Source organism: Polyodon spathula, chromosome 8 (genome assembly GCF_017654505.1).
Source record: "Polyodon spathula isolate WHYD16114869_AA chromosome 8, ASM1765450v1, whole genome shotgun sequence".
In the NCBI taxonomy this organism is placed as follows: Eukaryota; Metazoa; Chordata; class Actinopteri; order Acipenseriformes; family Polyodontidae; genus Polyodon; species Polyodon spathula.
This window is the reverse complement of record NC_054541.1, coordinates 34,070,188-34,090,337: the sequence shown is the minus strand read 5'-3', so window position 1 is coordinate 34,090,337 and position 20,150 is coordinate 34,070,188. Positions and strand designations below refer to the sequence as shown.

General features: G+C 37.7%; 1 protein-coding gene across 3 annotated transcripts in view; it reads left to right on the top strand.

Moving 5' to 3' along the window:
- cdk17 (cyclin-dependent kinase 17) overlaps positions 1-20,150 on the top strand; it is a 74,145-nt gene that overhangs the window by 44,509 nt on the left and 9,486 nt on the right. For all 3 annotated transcript variants that reach the window (XM_041257695.1, XM_041257694.1, XM_041257696.1), the window contains 2 exons: positions 6,292-6,456; positions 13,990-14,123. In XM_041257695.1, the coding sequence (XP_041113629.1) occupies positions 6,292-6,456; positions 13,990-14,123 (299 nt within the window). The remainder of the gene's footprint in view (positions 1-6,291; positions 6,457-13,989; positions 14,124-20,150) is intronic.

Sequence of the window (20,150 nt, the reverse complement as noted above, 5' to 3'; positions counted from 1 at the left end):
CAGGGTCGCCTTTTCTCACGTGAAAGCTCCAAAAAAGAAAAGGCAGCCCAGGGGCGGCAATCCGAAACCAGGGCCGGCCTTTACATATGTATGAAACCAAAGCAGATTTAGGGTTGGCCTTTTGTATCACATTACCATTGTGGTTACGTAGCTCAGTAGACACGCCCATGTGCGCGAAAAGTTGAATAGAAAGCTGAGTGCTGTGCTAGGCAAGACAGCAGTGGATCAGTATTGAATGGTAATTATTTCTACATTTAATGTTTAATGTTCACGTTGTTTTTTTTCACATACTGTATGAGCTGCAGTGCATTCATAATTATGCTTAATTTGTCACAATTACATTTTCTTCCTGTTATTTGTTAACTAAGAGATAAATATAAAAACTGCAGGATTGAGGATCTCAATGAACAATAATGGGCTGGTGACCATTGTTTATTTTGCACGCAACGATAGCATTGCTACAGAAATGTGCATCTTTACATTAAAATGCTGATCATTTCTTTTAGCTGCTTGCTTTTACACACACATAAAATATTGTTCTCATCAACAAATATTAAGATTGTTGATGCACCATGCAAGGGTGAGACCCTCACTAATATTTCAATGCCCGTTATTGTGATTTATTATTGTTAATGTTGTTCTACTGGTGATAGAGCAGTGGATTACTGTGTATCGTGCATGTTGTTGAGCAAAGAGTGTTTGATATGTGACAGTGTATTGCTGTATTTATGGCACTTAATGAAGTTGTCATTTACATGTGGAACAAAGGTTTTGTTTTAGCCATATGTTTGGTAATCTTCCAAGACAAGGGGTAATGCTAATGTACAGTCTTTACTAGTAATGGTTAGGGACTAAAGAATAATAATGAGTAAACGATAGAAAAGTTTAACAATCGTGTTTGTAAACAAAGACGCTGTTCATGCAGGTTAAACAAATATGTATAAATGAGAAGAAGCATGTGTAATGTATATAATTTTTTTCTTTCCTTAGGAGGGAGCAGTAGTATTAGGTGGTCAGTCGTGAGTTTGTCTTGTGAATGTCAGTCATTGTGTACAAGCTGATAAGTCATTTGCAATCCGAGTGTAGTGTCCGTTACGAAAATTAACATTTGTACCCGTGAACACTAGCAAGTTGCTGTTTCCTGCCTTCTAAATACATCTGTGTTTTTGAGAGAATATTGTGATTGTGGGTGGGGGTAAGCTCGAACCGTCACCCTGTTACACACCATAACAGCAAGTTAAAATAGGCAATATTTTTTTTTTTTTTTAAATATATACCATAAAATTGCTACTGTGCTCCATTGGAAAAGAAAAAAAATAATATACATCTGCGACATAAGGATTACTGTATCCTGGTAGCTCTTCCATTCTGAGTGAAGGCTGTCGTTCCATAAGCCCCCCCCCCCCCCCAAAAAAAAAAAACAAGCAGTTTGCCACATTTTAGGCCTGCTTTTCAGTCAGACATGTGAACGCGCAAAGGTGTCTTAAAAACGCAAATGTGAAATGCTAGACCTAAATATGGGACAGGGCTGGAGTCAAGACACGACTGTATATCTTAAGTTTCCACGCCCACTTTAGTAGCTCTGACAGACAAAGCCAACAAAGAGGTACAATGGCTGTTTCTAAATAAATTTATTAGAGCTTCCAAGGTTTCTCAATTATAAATCATTTCATCTAATTTGAAGAGATGAAATCCTGATGGTGTTTGTTTGAGAAATGCAGTTATTGTAACTAGTAACTCTGGGCTAGATTCTGAAAGTTATTAACTTAAAATTGACATGAGCCTAGTTGTGTTTTTTTTTTTGTCCCCCAGAAAGGAAAACGCACCCAATGAATTGGCCGAAATACGTTTTCATTGTGGACACACATTACTGACATCTTTCCATTTCCAAATTTACAGCATCAGTTTATACTGGCAAAGAAAGTTAACAGCACCGGGTTATGTTAGAAACAAAAAATGACTGCCGAGGGCCAATGTGATTTCTGTTCATGTTCTTTAGTTTATATCCTGTTTTAATTGGTGATCGTTACATAGCCTGAAAACCTTGAAAACTGAAGTCCAGCACTCTGGGTGATAAGTAGAACAGGTAGTGTTTTTGATTTATTTCATGGATAACTACAGCAGCATGTTACTGACAGTGGCTGCTGTTAGTGGAGTTATGGAAATGAGGTGTAAAGCTAGCTCTGTAGTTGTCTGAAGTACTACCGCTGTTGTCTGTTTAATGTATTTTAATAAAAGTTCCCTGCAGTCGTTTTCTTTGAGGCTTGTAACCTGAGTGATGCCTGTTCTTCAAAGTCCACCAAAGCTATAAATAACCCCTCTTTAATATTTCCACAGGAAGAGTTACAGAAGAGTTTAATATGTATAGTCTTGACTTGCTTCTTATAGTTTCCCTCAGTTTATGCCTTCGGTAGTCCTTCCTTGTTTATTTTTTTTTCATATGGGAGGTTTGTGAGCTGTCTGTTTTAGCAGTATAATCAAACTTTTAAAAAAATAAATAAATAAATAAGAGGTTCTTGTATTTGCAAACAATCCAGCAAATGTTTGCTTTCCTAGACATTTCCAAATAAAAAGGTTACAACACATAGTGTAATCATTCAGCTTGTGCTTCAGTAGAACTTGAGCCTGACAGTAAATAGTTTATGCTGTAGCAAAGTTCCACCTACTCTACACTGAAGCTACATTTAAACCAGCAATGAAATATTAAAAACTACTGTACTGTGCAATAAACAAAGCCTTGGGAGACATTTTGAGTTCCTGTGGGTCAACTAGGTTACTGTATAGGCTCCAATTGGGCACTCTATCTTTAGGCAGCATGAGCCTTGACATTTGCTTCTGTGTAGATTTTTGGACCATTTTCACAAAGTATTTATTACTGTTATGTAAATGCCTGTTGATTTTTAAAAGGCTTAAAATTTTAAAAACTCAGGCAATTCATTTAAGGAATTCAACATGTTCCTTCGTTGTTTGTATCTAGAACTGTAACATTATCTGTTAGATTTTCACTTCACAAAAAAATGTGTAAAATGAGCATGGTGGTAAATACTTTATGAATGTCGCCTATTGTATTTAACAGAAGTGAGTTATCTATTTCAATTGGAAAATTATTAGTAGTTTAATCACACTGGACCTTGAATCATCAGTTTAAAAGTCAATAAGATGCAGGGTTTGAATTTGTAGATTACCAAAAATAAAATCAGCTGTAAACATTTTCCAAGTGGCACACGGCAGTGTTTTTGCTGTCTGTCCGTGTGAATGGTTTCACTGAGAAACTGACTTCCTTCTATGGCTGCAAGCCACACAGCTGCATTCTCACCAGCTGACTGTAGCCCTAGGTCTCCTGTTTGAGAAAGCCTTACAGTAAAACAAGGAGTACAGTAATTAATGGGGGTGAGGGGTACTTCTAGCATTATTACCAAATAGGTAACTAAATACGTAAATAAATTAAATTAATAAACAGTTACATTTCTTCCTACAGTTTAATTACGGTTTGATAGGCCAATTACATGAAGCATCTTCTGACGTGTTCAATAATTGAACTGGAGTGGCAGCTGATAAAAAGCAGTAATCTCATTAACACTGAGCTAACAGCAGTTATCCTTGTGTTCTCATACTTGCTTTAATTATGTTTGTTCAATTTGTATAATGGCCCAGAATTAGCTACTGGGTACGTTTTACATTTCTGATAAATGCTGAACCGAGTATCTTTATATAATTTTGTTTTGTTGCAAAACCAGACAATTTGAAAAACTTAATTTTGTTTTCTCAGCCTGGTATGTGTTATACGAAAGCACAGTGTTTAATAGTCTCTCTTATCTGGACTTGTATGGGAACTGTTAATGGAGTATGTGCTACCTACAAACACTTGTCACAATTGAGACCAGCCTCATGCTTATTAATAATGGCCATTAGCTGTTGTGTTACCACTTGGTGACTGGGTTTACATTCATACACTGAATTCTGGTTCAGGTCCTGATGCGCAAGCCCCTATCTTAAAATAATTCTATTGCTAAGCAACGCTTTCCTAGAGATTCCTACTCCTGCAGTAGTGTTTATAAGGGAAATTCAGCTGTATGTTTTTGTTGCTTATGAGTATTTATTTTTTTTTTATTTTTTATTTTTTTACATACAAGCCTTATAATTTATCAAATGAATCTGAATTAGATTAGAAAAACTGGGTGTATTTCTAGTAGAAACCCTATGTTATTGCACACGGGGTAGTGGTATATATTTTGTTACATAATGTAAATTAACAGAAATTTTGCAGTAAGCAACTGTTTCGTTAGACATTGACTGTGAATCGATTCACATATTACTGTTATTGTACTGTTACTAATGGGTAGCATCAAAATCATCTATTACGCTTAAAAGATACAACTTAATTGCACCAGTATTAAATATTTACTTCTGACCTGAAGTTAAAGGGATCTCTTATAACAGTTAGAATAATTGTTTTAAGTGCATGGATTGTATTTGCACAGCATTGCCTGCCTGAATGAAAAAGCACTGCTGTTTGTCTACCCCTTACTGCTGTACAGCACTGGGCAGAAATAAATATTGTATGCCCATCTACTAGATGAGCTGCAATTAATACATCAGCACTTGAGGTTTTATTATTCTATTCATATACTTTGCTGGTAGCACATGCAGCTGCTCCTCCAGTACCAGATTTTCCCTTTCTGCCTCAGGCTGCTGTCTGGAGTTGGCATGGGGAATAACATTTGATTTACACAAAGCCTTCTTTTTAATTTTGTGTCCAAATTTGTAATTAGTTACTGTTTCATCACAGGTCTATTCACTGCAAAACTCGATTTCAGGGTAAAATGCTGTAGACCACATTATTGTATGAAATGTTTGTGATAAAAAAAAATCGATCCAGAGGAAGTAAAACGTACATTACCTGACTGAATAAATCTCTTAATATAATCATAAGGGTTGAATTTTACTACTGGGAGTATGGTGGCTTGAAACGCTCTGGGATTTGTTTATTTATTTGTATTTATTTATTATTGAAGAAAGAGTTAAAGGGTAGATAAGGACCTTTTTTATTTTATTGTGTTACATGTTCCCATGTGTTGCTACAACTGTTTACATAAGGTGTTTGTTCAGTTATTATTTTTTTTACATTTTGACCAGTTTTTTTAAACATAAATTGCATTACCTGCCTCAAGATGGCTTCTCAAAATAGTTTCCCATGTACCCGCATGGACCTCTCAGAATTGCATTTCCCATCATCCTCCTGCTCACATATGTAACTGAGATTGATTTAGCAGTGAGCAGGAGGATGATGATGGGAAATGTAGTTCTGAGAGGTCCATGCGGGTACATGGGAAACTATTTTGAGGCAGGGAGTGCAATTTAAAAGTTTTAAAGTGGTCAAAATGTAAAAAAATAATAATAATAATAATAATAATAATAATAATAATAATAATAATAATAATAATAATAATTAAACCAATACACACACCTTACGTAAACAGTTGTAGCAACACATGGGAGCATGTAACACAATAAAATAAAAAGATTTGGTTTTCTCTTTCACAATAAGTCATGTTTTACACGTTCCGCTAGATATACTCTAGTATTGATGTCAGTTCTTCCAGTACTGGATTATGGTGATGTTGTCTACAAGATGGCCTCGAAAGCTGCTTTGGGGAAGCTTGATGCTTTATACCATTCTGCTGTAAGATTTATAACCGATGATTCTTATCTTGCTCATCACTACGATCTTTATATTATGGTTGAATGGCCTTCATTGCCCACTAGGCAATTGGATCATTGTCTTAGGTTAGTTTGTAGAACCCTGATTGGGAAAACCCCACTATATCTGTGCAATCTATTACAGTTCTCTGCTTCAGTTTACAATTTAAGATCAGATTAATTTATTAAATTGGTTCTTCCCAGAGTGTCCACTGTTTTGGGGCATAATTCATTTGTTTGCAGCTGCTATTGACGAGAATTAATTTCAAATCAAATTAAAACTACAAAGTTTTGTTTCAGAGGTGTTTTTACTCGGAATCTGAATTCACTGTTGTCTGATGCATTTGTATATTCTTGTTAATGTAGAGGTGGAATGTAGATGTCATGCAGGCACTCCAATTACTACTAGGCTTGCCTGAGCTGTAAAAACAATTTTTGAATAAGGATCTTTATAATAACATCTGTATCTGAACATAAGCGTTCTGTACTTTCCTCATGGGCGTAAAAACCCACACTGTGCTTGTTCTGATATTCATGAGTGTCTTTTTGTTTTTGTCTCCCCTGGTGGTTTGGTGCTTCCCTGGATCCCAGAGCCGATTGTGAGGAACGGCAGGCCCCCCACATCACAGAGCATGCACTCCTTTCTCCACCAGTACACCAGCTCCTTCAAGAAACCCCCCCTGAGGAGGCCACACAGTGTGATCGGTGGAAGCCTTGGCTCCTTCATGCCCATGACTAGGAATGGAAGCAGACTAGGTAAGTTTGTGGTGTAATTTCTTAGACACATTCTGTATTTCATTGCAGTGCAACATTTTCTTAATAATCATGTTATTAGTCATGTACTGTTATAAGTGGTCTCCTGCTGGTTGTCTTCAGTTCAGTCCCTGAAATGCTGGATAATTTTTGCTGATCATCGTCCTGCCATAGTCTTCATCTATATCGTGTTTCTGTTCATGTTCTATGCTTTTTAGCTGTCATCTGTTTTCACAAAGAGTACAAGCTCTTTTTCATTTCCTTTTCCGTCCTGAAGGTATTCAAATTTGGCTTGGTGAGAATAAGCAATCTTCAAAGACCGTAACCTACTGTGGTCTGTAAACTGTATCCCAGCACCGGCACCAGAGCGTATGCATAATGAGTGTATTGCATTCTTCCTGCCAGAGTTATCCTGCTGCACCACACATGCAGATATCTATAAAAGTGCTAGTCTGTCAGTTAGCAAAGGTGTGAACTGTACACACAATTTATTATTCCACGCTATTTACTGTAAACATCCAGCTTGCTAGCATAGCACAAACTTTAGTTATTTTTGGGGTAATTTTTCAGAACCTTTTTAAAAGGTGCATTACCTTTTTAAAATAATTGTTGCTAACAAAATAGTTCCTTAAATTGGCTCCTTCGCTCCTGTGGGTTAGGGAAGCAAAACCGTCTGTTTCTCCTCATTTGCGCTACAGCGAACGCTGCTGGCCAGGCCCCCAATAAGCTCAAAGACAGATGCCTGCAGGTTTGGCCTTTGTCCTCTAGAGGTCAGTATGTCAGCATCCCTCAGCCATACACATCCATTCATTCTAAACGTCTCAAATGTGCAGTTTTGAAAGGAACACACGTTATAGGAAGCATGTATTTTCATTTCAAAACATGATATCTGGTTCTACACAAAGTTACAAGCCACGTTGTACCAAATTGTACTGTACTTCCTGGGTCCTTTTACCTGGAGAGTGACATTGTCCCTTCCCCTTCACAGGCTACTGTAGTTTCCGGTCAATAACCAATCAGCTGCTTCCCCTACTGACTGCCATACTTTGACCCAAAAGATGCTACTGAGGTCAAATGACCAAGTGCAAACCGACAAGCCATAGAAACTGAGAACTTCCTAACCTAAAGTAGTACCAGCTATCACAGCTTAAAATTAAAATACATGTGTGCTGTAATATGTGTTTCCTATAATTGACTTAAGCAGCCAACATGCAAAATGGCTTGGATTTATGGAATTATTTTTATCATCTTCAATTACGTTCAACACTATAAGTCATTTAGCTATGCATATTCTTCTTTTCCCTCTCTCTCTTGAAAATACAATATTGATTTTGCAAGTTTATGTTGCCATTGAAACAACATGCATAAGGAAGTTTTCAATGGTTTTCTAAGAATTTGCTGAGAGCTACTAGAAACTTGAAACACTCATTGTGGTTTTCAAAGTCTTTTGTGCTAGTTGCATATTATGTACTTGCAGTGTGTGAGGTCGTGTGAAGGCAATCTGTCATTCGGGTAATTTTCAAATTTCAACTCATCAAACACAATAACAATACAGATTAAAAACATACCCAGTGGTGTGAATTATGAGTGCAGAAGGCACATGGAAGTAAGATCAGTGTACGCCGTTGTACCCCTGAACTCTGTAACCAGAGCCAAACCCTTCCCTAACTTTACTGCATTAAAGTAGCCACTGTTTTGCTTTCTGGAGTTCTGTCTGCATGATGATCCTTTTAATAGAAATCAGGTGAGAACACAAGTCAGTCGGTGTCTTGCTGATCTGTAGTAGAGTACGCCTCCACACTGAATAGTGCCAAGAACAGGAGATTTGCAGCTACTGAGACAGGAAACTGTGGCTGCAGCTTTTGTTTTTGGCAGTGTCTATTTTGTGTCTTGCACTCTTGCTCTGCAGACAGGAGGGAGTGCTGATTATGCTAGACAGGTTCTGGAGGTAGTTGCAGTAACCAGATATTAAGATGATTACAATATTAACAGCTTATGTGTTCCATTTGATTTGCTTAGTCACCTGCATACAGTCGTGCTGTGATTTTTCTGCATGCATTATTGTTTGTTGTTTAATCAGTGCTACACTGTGGGGGTGAGATGTTTTGGCATGGCTTCTGCCAAACTTGTGTAGGTGTTTACACCTACAGAACAAAGCCAATCTCTGAGCATTCGTGATGACGTCGATGTTGGGAAATTCTCCGGTCTTTCTAACAGAGCTGTGTGGGAAGCCAGTTTTAAAATGTAACAACTTAACTTCCAGTGTCAATCAAATTAACAACTGCCATGTCATATTCCATTGAGCGAGGGGAAAAGTATTCCTTTGACACTTTCTGATAATTCAGAAATGTAACTTTCACTTTCTGTTCACTGAGCAAATATGAACTCTTCAACAGTTGTCCTATTAATCAATTCAGTTTTATGTATTAAAAAATACTTACCTTTCAATTATTGTGCCATGTACAGTATATTAAGTTCTAGTATCCCAATTCAAAGTAACATTATGGGCACTTGTTTTTAAGACATTACCCTTTTAAGCAAGTTTAGCAGAAGTTGCTGTTAATTAATCATATGCAGACCTATAAACAGTTGTGAATGATTTCATTTAGCTTGTAGAGGTTTGAGTGCTGCACTTCTGTAAGGGAGAGCATGAATGCCTTCTTTCACAAAGGGCCTTTTTGTTACCAACAAAAAGGGGGGACTAAAAGTGCTGTTGTCTAAACATACCAGGCCACAGTTATGTTACTGATAGAATGTTCCAAAATCCATTCACATGTACCAGCAATAATTTTATGAATAATTCATTGTATAAAGTGGAAATTTGTAGTTTTTATGATGCCTGATGCCAAGTAAAGCAGACAGAATCAGCCCCAGAAATAGTGTACGTTTCTGCCACGTCTCCTGTATATGTAACATGCTGTTTTAATTTATTACATATTATGTTTAATAAATGAGTGCTAGAACTACTGTAACTGGCAGGCTTTCAAAAATAAAATCTAAACAGGGAGGCCTTGTTTGAGGGTTGTGTAGCACCAGTTCTTTTATGGCAGCTTGTTTTAGATTTTGACTGACGTGGACCCAAACGGGCTCGGCTGATTAGATACGAGACAGAAATAAGTATTCTTTTCTCTAAAGACAAAACAGAAAAATCTGTTCACAAAACATGGCAGGCTGTGTTGGAATGAAATAGGCCGGGATAACGACAGGGTATGCAGTGTAGGAGGCGGTTGTGTCACTCTCCTGCAGCAGATGGTATACGAATCTGAACACCAGGGTGAATGTATCCCATTGGGAGGCATATTACCTGACCTTTATGATGATCACTATTGTGCTTTGAGTGCATAACATTTTCTGCCTGTACTGTTCTTTTATAATTGATTTTACATTTGTTGTTTTTATAGAAGTTTTCTTTGGAGATGATGGTGGAGATTTTTATTCTGCATCTGAAAAGTGCTTCCATTTTCTTTGAGAACATGTCAGTAGTGCAGATGTGCAGATTGTGATCAGATTATGGCAAGCGTGACTGTGTTCCTTCACTGACAAGGATAGGAGCTAGATTCTATTTGCAATACAAGCAGTTATGTTACACGTGTGTTGATAGCGGGTTTATATTCTTCTCTACACTGTTATCGGTAAAGCAGTGTGACGGCCCTTGTACACCGGATCAATTTCTTGGTTCTTTATTATTTTTATAGATGTAACGTCCAAGTGTTAATTAACCTGTATATACTTTTATTATCGTCCCTTGCACACTAAGGTTATTGTCAAACAAGGGTAATTTTGATATCAGTTATTTTCGCTTTGATTCAATTTTATTGCATGTAATTTTATTATGTAATATTTACTGTGGTTAGACACCTGGCCTGCATACAGTAGAAGAACTGTTTAGAGCTGTCATCACTAAAATGCATCTTTTTTTTTTTTTTTTTTTTTTTTTCAAATGTTGTCTTTGGTGTGGCAGTAATCCGATAAACCAAGTCTGGTGGTAACAACAGAAACACTGTTAATTCACTTGGCATATCTGTAGGGCTCTTTCATTTTCGGTTTTTATTTTTGATCACGTGACGTTCCTTTTTTTTTTTTTTTGAGCCGACTCAGTTAAACTCTTTGAAAGTGTTGATTGTGAAACCAGTTCACTTTAGTTACTTGATTGAGAGTGATTCTGTTTCATTGAGAATGCAAAAGAAAAAAAAGGCAGCACCTTATTTTTTAATTGAAACCGAACTCAAACAGCAAGTGAAGTTAAATTGATTTAATTAAATCATAATTAAGAGACTATTATTTGCAAAACAGGTTGCAACATTTTTGCAAAGATTTTAAATCCAGGAAAAGCAATGTAACAGAACTTTCTTTTTGTGTTCGGTTTGAATTAAAAATAAGGTACTGTCTGTTTTTCTAACATTATCAATGAAACAGAATCGTAGTCTCATTAACATGATCAATGAAACAGAATCATAAGAACATAAGAAAGTTTACAAACGAGAGGAGGCCATTCGGCCCATCTTGCTCGTTTGGTTGTTAGCAGCTTATTGATCCCAGAATCTCATCAAGCAGCTTCTTGAAGGATCCCAGGGTGTCAGCTTCAACAACATTACTGGGGAGTTGATTCCAGACCCTCAAGATTCTCTGTGTAAAAAAGTGCCTCCTATTTTCTGTTCTGAATGCCCCTTTGTCTAATCTCCATTTGTGACCCTTGGTCCTTGTTTCTTTTTTCAGGTCGAAAAAGTCCCTTGGGTCGACACTGTCAATACCTTTTAGAATTTTGAATGCTTGAATTAGGTCGCTGCGTAGTCTTCTTTGTTCAAGACTGAACAGATTCAATTCTTTTAGCCTGTCTGCATATGACATGCCCTTTAAGCCCAGAATAATTCTGGTCGCTCTTCTTTGCACTCTTTCTAGAGCAGCAATATCTTTTTTATAGCGAGGTGACCAGAACTGCACAAAATATTCAAGATGAGGTCTTACTAGTGCATTGTACAGTTTTAATATTACTTCCCTTGATTTAAATTCAACACTTTTCACAATGTATCCGAGCATCTTGTTAGCCTTTTTTATAGCTTCCCCACATTGTCTAGATAAAGACATTTCTGAGTCAACAAAAACTCCTAGGTCTTTTTCATAGATTCCTTCTCTAATTTTAGTATCTCGCATATGATATTTATTTATGCATTTATACATTTTTATTTCCTGTGTGCAGTACCTTACACTTTTCTGTATTAAATGTCATTTGCCATGTGTCTGCCCAGTTCTGAATCTTGTCTAGATCATTTTGAATGACCTTTGCTGCTGCAACAGTGTTTGTCACTCCTTCTATTTTTGTGTCGTCTGCAAATTTAACAAGTTTGCTTACTATACCAGAATCTAAATCATTAATGTAGATTAGGAATAGCTGAGGACCTAATACTGATCCCTGTGGTACACCACTGGTTACCACACTCCATTCTGAGGTTTTTCCTCTAATCAGTACTTTCTGTTTTCTACATGTTAACCACTCCCTAATCCATGTACATGTGTTTCCTTGAATCCCTACTGCGTTCGGTTTGAGAATTCATCTTTTATGCGGGACTTATGCGGGACTGTCAAAAGCTTTCTGGAAATCTAAATAAACCATGTCATATGCTTTGCAATTATCCATTATCGATGTTGCATCCTCAAAAAAATCAAGCAAGTTAGTTAGACACGATCTCCCTTTCCTAAAACCATGTTGACTGTCTCCCAGGACCCTGTTACCATATAAGTAATTTTCCATTTTGGATCTTATTATAGTTTCCATAAGTTTGCATATAATAGAAGTCAGGCTTACTGGTCTGTAGTTACCTGGTTCAGTATCGTAGTCTCATTCAAGTTACAGGAGAAAAAACTAAAGTGATTTGGTTTTACAATCAATGCTTTTCCAAGAGTTTAAGAGATGGTTAAATATAACGTTAAAGGGAGATCACATGACCAAAAATAAAAACTGAAAACAAAGAGCGGTACCAGTGAGTTATGTGGGGGAGGGGGCCTTTCTAATAGATGAGACACATTTTAGGTCCTCTCTGTCTGCTTTGTTGTCATTAATCAAGATCAGTTTGGTGGGATAAATTCCTATAAACAAACAAATATGTATTAATTGAAGAAAAAAGAGGTTCCTCGAAAAATCTTACTACCACTGCCCAAGTAGTATTATACAAGAAGCAGCGGTAATGAAAGAATCCAATAGATCCTTCCGCAAAATAGAAAATACCAGCAATCCTACCAACGCCCATTTATGAACAAAATCATTTGGCAATCAATTGGTAACGCTGTGTAGTGAGAAATCAACTGCTTTGGGCACAGTTATCAATGTCTATGCTAGTTAAGACCCAGGATCTTGTGGAGTTGAATCCACATTTCTAACCTTTAGTTTTCCCTGCTTCCAAAGCTACAATGCCAGCTTTTATACACTCAATGTACTATCTTTTTTAACAAAGGTCAGGAGTGTTAACAAGCATAAATTCTAAATACCATATGTATAGCCTTTAGATCCTTTAATTGCATATATTATAAAGTTAATTGTTTCCAGAATACTAAGTGTTGTAAAAAGGCAGCATTCTATTGTATGCCTTGTCAATAAAATAAAAAAGTGAAAGCTAGCTTGGACTATATTATGACCTTAATGCTGTGAACAGGGCTGGATTAACCTATACACAAATTATGCTCTAGCATAGGGCCCCCAGCAGAATTGGGGCCCCCAGGAGGTTGCTTTTTGTTTGGGACATTTTACAAAAAATGCATGCGGGTGGACGGGCCCACACAAACAGGAAGAGAGGTGCACAGAAGCTTGCTTTCAGTTAATTTTGTTATTTTATAACTGCTAGCTTTTTTATGTCTGTGATCCATATTGCATCCTTTTGTGTTCTATGTTCCCACGGATGTTTGAATATTAATTAAAATGATCATTAACAACAATGAGATGTAATTATTATCACTCATGTGATTTCTGTCATATAAGGCATACACAGTTTAAAAACCTCATGCCCAGCTATGATCAGCAGAGAAAAAAGCCCAAAGTGCTCCGATAAGTTATCTAATTCAATTCAAAGATGCTTCCTCGTTATTATTGACTGGTACTGAAAAAAATGTTTAAAGTGAAAACAAAGTAAAAGTTAGGAAATATCATCTTGCAGGTTTTTAACAGGTGCTGTGAAACAGTGGGCTGGAAATATCCCCTCCGCTCATGCAACTACCCTGCTCCGTACCACTGCTCCATATACAGTTGGCTCACTCACTCTGTCCCCAACACAGGGCTGGTTAGCCAATATGCCAGTAACACCATTCGCCATAGTAATGCACAGGACCCCCACAATATGGGTTAGAGTAGGGCCCCCATGCCCTTTAATCCAGCCCTGGCTGTGAATGTTCCACATTCTAATTGAATCCTTTTTCTGCCAGTAGGAAAGACTGGAGGGGGGTACCTGTACTTATTATCGCTCTTTTTCAGTGATTCTCAATTAAGTGAAACTCAATCACATTAAGTTCAGATGACTAATCTATTTTGCTGCCCTTGCTTTTGCTTAGACATTGTGCATGAGAATCTGAAGATCGGCTCCGATGGAGAAAGTGACCAGGCGTCTGGAACATCGTCGGACGAGGTCCAGTCTCCTACGGGAGTGTGTCTAAGGAATCGAGTGCAAAGGAGGATCTCCATGGAGGTGAGCACAGCTCAGTAGATACTTGATTTGGGGGACGCTTTAAAGACAAGCCTTGCTGGTGACAGCCTAGTCATAACTGAAGATCTAAAAACAAGGCCAGCTTCACCGTGGTCTTTTGTCACATTAAACCAGCTGAGTTCAGTGACATAAGCAGCAAGCAGTCGATACTGTCAGCTTGTTACGTAAACATGCCTAATAAGCGAACAGTTGTTGCTGTTCAGTTTGGTGTCTTCAGTTGTAGCACTATTGTGGTCAGAAAGCCGCAGATTTATAACTTGACTTAATCTCCTGGAACCCCAGCTTGTTCCCAGCACTTGGGATTGCATCTCTTTGTGTATTCTATTTCTTTCACCGGGTGGAATAATTATGTACAATATAACCCAATTTAACCTGATTTATACAATAGATTTCCTCAATTTGCACCAGTTATTTAAATTGTTTAATTATTTTTTTTTTATTTATTTGTAATGAGCGGTTTACAAGTCTTGTGTACTAAAACACCTGCGTCAGATTCAAACGGCAGGATACTTCCGCTTGTGTTGAGTTCATTTAGGCGCAAAGGCCATTGCTAACACATTACTCATGCATTTTCATGAGTTTAAGAGCCTGTAAAAGTGTAAAGTGTGCTGCATGGCACGGTTTGTTTTCTATTTTGATCGTGATGCAGGCTAGTGCATTAACATAGATTAACACTTCTCAATCAAATTAAAGGCATGAAAGAGACAACTAATAAGGATTTTTATGCATATCAAGCTTTTGTCTTAAATTGTTTATTTGTTAGTTATTACAGCAGCCTTAATTTACCGGTAAATGTCTTTGAACCAGTGTAGATGACGCAATTATTCACTTGCAGCGTTAGTAGAAAACAGTTAAAGAACTGTAGTTTTATATGTAAAAGTTTCTTCAGTCAGGCACTTGCCAGCAGCAAACCCAACCAAGGTTGCAGATACCTGTAGAGGGATCCTGCTTCACTGACTATTGCTAAGAATAGGCAAGAGAGGGCTCTCGAGCGGTGCATCCGGTAAAGGCGCTCCGCATGGAGTGCAGGATGTGCCTTGTAGCCTGGAGGTCACCAGTTTGAGTCCAGGCTATTCCACAGCCGACTGTGGATGAGAGCTCCCAAGGGGTGACGCACAATTGGCCGAGCGTCGTACGGGTGGGGAGGGCTTAAGTTCGGCCATGGTGTCCCCAGCTCACCGCGCACCATCAACCCTTGTAGACTGGCCAGGAGCCTGCAGGCTTGCCTGTACGCTGCCCAGAGCTGCATTGTCCTCTGAAGCTGTAGCTCGGAGGTAGCTGCAGAGAGAAAAACCTTTTTAGAATTTTTTAGGCCTTTTTTATAGCTTCTCCACATTGTCTAGATGAAGACATTTTTGAGAAAACATAAACTCTTTTTCATAGATTCCTTCTTCAATATCAGTATCCCTATGGTATCTATAACGAACATTTGTATTGCCTATGTGCAGTACCTTACACTTTTCTTAATTAAATGTATTTTGCCATGTGTCTGCCCAGTTCTGAATGCTGTCTAGAATGACCTTTGCTTCTGCAGCAGTGTTTGCCACTCTTATTTTTGTGTCCTCTGCAAATTTAACAAGTTTGCTTACTATGCCAGAATCCAAGTCATTAATGTAGATTAGGAATAGCAGAGGATCTAATGCTGTGGTACTTCACTGGTTACTTCGCCCTATTTTGAGGTTTCTCCTCTAATCTTTCTTTTTTCTACATGTTAACCACTCCCTAATCCATATGCATTTCCTTCAATTCCTACTGGGTTCAGTTTGAGAATTGCTTTTTAATGCATGCCTTTGTCAAAAGCTTTCTGGAAATTTAAATAAACCATGTCATGTGCTTTGTAATTATCCATTATCGATGTTGCATCCTCAAAAAAATCAAGCAGGTTAGTTAGACATGATCTCCCTTTCCTAGAGGCATGCTGACTGTCTCCCTGGATACTGTTATCATATAGGTAGTTTTCCATTATGGATCTTATTATAGTTTCCATAAGCTTACATATAATAGAAGTCACGCTTATTGGTCTGTAGTTACCTCGTTCGGTTTTGTCTCCCTTTTTGTGGGTCGGTTTTACGTTTGCAATTCTCCAGTATGTCGGTACAACCCCCGTCTCAAGAGACTGTTGCATGATTAGTTAGTGGTTTGTAAATAACTTCTTTAATTTCTTTGAGTACTATTGGGAGGATCTCATCTGGCCCAGGGGATTTGTTTATTTTTAGAGCTCCTAGTTCCTCTAACACTTCTGCCTCTGTTATGCTAAAGTTATATAACACTGGATAAGAACAGGTTGTGCAGGCATGTACTGTCAAATACAATGAAGGAGTATATCAGGAGTTTATCAAATGGCGTTTTTATTTCCTTTCTTGATATTCCTAGAAGTCTGAGGCCTGATCTTGATGAATGGGTGAACCTCTAACACTAGGGCAAAACTCATTTGCCCCTGATTTTGAGCAAGCTCTTTATGATTATGAATATAATGAAACACTGCAATCACATGTGCAAAAATTGTTCAATGAATGTAAATATTTCAAAATAATGCATTAACAAATGGTGCTGTGGCAATAGAGAGCAATTTCTTCATCGAGATCACAGCAAAGGCATTGTTTTCTTAAAGGAATGTCACTTGCTTTTTATTTGCTAGCAGCATTTCTTTATTGGACAGAGCAAACATAATTTTGCCCTTTGCCCTCTACATTTGCATTTTCATCGAAATTGGGCCCAGTTTTTACTCAATTACTCTATTTAGGCTTTCTGTCCCAAGTTCAGCTTGTAGACTGAGGGCATGTCCAGAAAAAAAACAAAGGGAAATTTAAAAAAATCTGAAGCAATGCTGTTCATGATGCAAGTAATTAACCTGTATGAAACTTTACCTGTGTGCTACAAGCAACGATTCATCTGTCATATCGTTGTGTACAGCTGCATGATAAAACAGGAGGCATCTTTTTTAAAAAGCACTTCATCCTTTTTTGTGTACAGTTCTTTGAGAATTCAGCATACAAGGTAACGAATAGAGTAGCAAAATCCAAGTTAAAATAAAATTGGTGGATTTAAAGGCAGGCACGTCAAACCTGAAAAAAACACTGGAAAGAGAGTGTTGTGTGTTCTCTGCTTACACGACTATTGCTAAATTAAAAGGTATATATCATTTTTTTGTTTTTTTTGTGTCAGTGAATATCGAGGGAAACCACAGGTTGTAATTAAGAATTACTGTACCTGTTATTTTTACAGTGCAATTACACAAGTGACATTGTGTTTCAGCACATCCAGTCTCAATTGCTTCTGCTATTTTTAGTTTGACATGTTATATAAATGTATAGGGTAACCATAGTAATTTTCATTGGGTTCTAAGAACTTCTTTCGTAGCTTTTACTTCTTTTGAACAATAAATCCTAAATAAAGTCTCCTAGATGTTCTATAAGGGCGTGACAATATCTTTGGTTGCAAGTGTAATCCAACACAAATAGCTGGAACACTGACATTTTAAATACTCCTCATAAATCCTGTGGTAGTTTTACTGCAAATACATTTTATAAATCATTACATTTGGTAAATACACCTACTGCAGTGTTTTATGTTATTCACTAGCCCATAAAACACAGGTTTTGTTTGAAATTTGCACCAATTTGAGGTTGCAACTACTTAAAAACTGAGCACTACACTTGAGTTTTGATTCTGGGTACTGACAAACAGGTTTTGTTTAGTGGCAGAATACTAATTTGATGGTAGTGATAGGGCTAGCGTGTCAGTGGGTTTGGTGTCGTTGTTTAGAATCTTCAGACGTATATGTTCGTTTGCAGCAGCATTACTAATCGCTCTTTCAAGCTGCTTGCCGAAACAGCCTGTAACGACTCCTTGCTTCTGTAAACAGGGCTGACATTTCTCCTATTTTTCATTGGAGCAGTCTGTGGGTGTTAATATTGGGACACTATGGTTATCTTACCCTGATAATTCCTTTCAGTACAGCACAGAAAGATCCCCGTCAGTAGGTAATGCTAGGTGCTTTTCTGTTTTGTAAATGAATTTGGCTGATAATCAAAAGAATCTTACTGTAGCACTGCTGGTAATCCTAATTGGAGTAGCAAATCCCTACTGCATCAATGCAAAAGAGTGTTCTGTGCTTGCTTGATAGCTACTGCCCTCTGGTGACTAACAGTATGCATCGGCAGTTGGGAATAGCCACACGTGTCTGGTAATACTGTTGCCATAACAGTAACATTAATACTGCAGTGATTGGTTTGTACAGGGATGCTGAGTGATTTTACAGCTTTTGGACATTGTATTTTGCTTCAGTAGCCAGGCATGCAAATTACAGAAATACTACTTTAGTGCAGGATTGGTGGAGGATGATTTCACAGCACAGAGCACAGTTACACTGTTTTACTGTTGTTAAATAAATGAAATTGGGTATTAGAGGGCTCTTATACATCCGTTTGAATGTCTTTCAGGCGGCATGTTTTAAAACTAATAAATTTATTCAGATCAGATGACTACTTCTACTGACGTACCACCCGATATGTATTTACATGTTGGCATGGAAGTGCTGAGATACTTATGTTATATTGAAGGAATCATCATTATAGGCATTGTGACAGGCAAAAAAGGTTGAATAACTGAAGTTAAGGAACAAGAAAGCAAGTGTGCAATCTCAAAATAAGTATTTATGTTTATCCATTTGTGTTAAAGTGTATTCATGTTGCATCAGTGTCATTTTACGTCCAATTTTTAAATACTGTTGGCTACCTTGCACCCGAACAAACAACATAGCACGTTGCCATACTAGTGTCTGGTGTGGAAACATGCTGTATGCTGGCAGTCAATGAAAAAGCATGTGCTCAGAAGAGGCTGGGACACATTTCAGCAGCTGTGCTGGGACATGAGCAGGTCTGCAGCTCACTGCAGGACCCACTGATCAAGCTGCACCAGCAGTTTATAAAGGCAACAGCAGTTCACAAAGATCGTCTATGTCAGCTCATTGGGTTATGCAAATTTAATCTCTGTGAAGGAAGTTCAGTTTCTAAAGAAACAGTTGTACAGTTACAGATAAACACCTTAACTGAAATACTTTGTTGTTTGCTGCTAACAAGTCATTTAGTTTTGCCCTTTTCCCGTTGCTCTCCTGTAGATCCAATAGGTCTAGTAGTCTTGTAATATAGTAGACAGTTTGTAAAGGCAGTTTGTTTTTTCTATTTACTCAAATTACAGTGGTGTTTTATGCACTTGGTCTTATACCTTGCTTTATGGCTTAGCCTGATAATCTTGGACCCTGCGTGACGTGTCATCCTTCTAATCTTGCCGTTCTGCAGCTGTGGATCTGCACACTGAGGGATCTAAGTCAAGTGTTAGTCACACGTGGAGAGGATGTATCAGTGCGCCTCAGCACATGCTTGTGGCAACTGGGGTGCCTTGCTGATTCAAGCTAAAAGGCCCTGGTGGCTGAGTGATGCAATTCTCATGCATGCTGAAGCTTGGGTCAGTTTTGATAGAGGAGTTGAAGATGATCTGGACATGAACTTACTCTGCTTGTAAAGTAACCTTCCTTGGAGGACATTGTGCAGAAAGTGTTTTGGTGGCATGTCTGGAGGCATCATATAAGCTGACTGGAGTTCCTGTACTCCTACTGGAGCAGTGCGGTTTAATTTAGGTAGAGAGTTGAAACTCACGCAATCATTTTGCATTTCAAAAAGGGTTAATCAAGACATTTAAAAACATATTCTTCTTCTAAATGAAGCGGCATAACATTTAGGATTACTTTCATCCACTCAGACTAGAAATTAGACTTTTCTAAATATAACAGAACCACATTTCCCATAGAAGTGATTATTTATTTCATTATACTGTTTTTATGTGAACTTGGTCATTCCAAAATAAGCCAGTATGCAACAGATTTCCAAGTGCAAATTTCTAACTGTTCATCTAACAAACAGCTTGGACACTGTTTTGAGTTGGTTGTTACTGGTATAGTTTGTTTTCTAGTTAACGTTAACAATAAAAAGCATCATGTAATATTCTAGA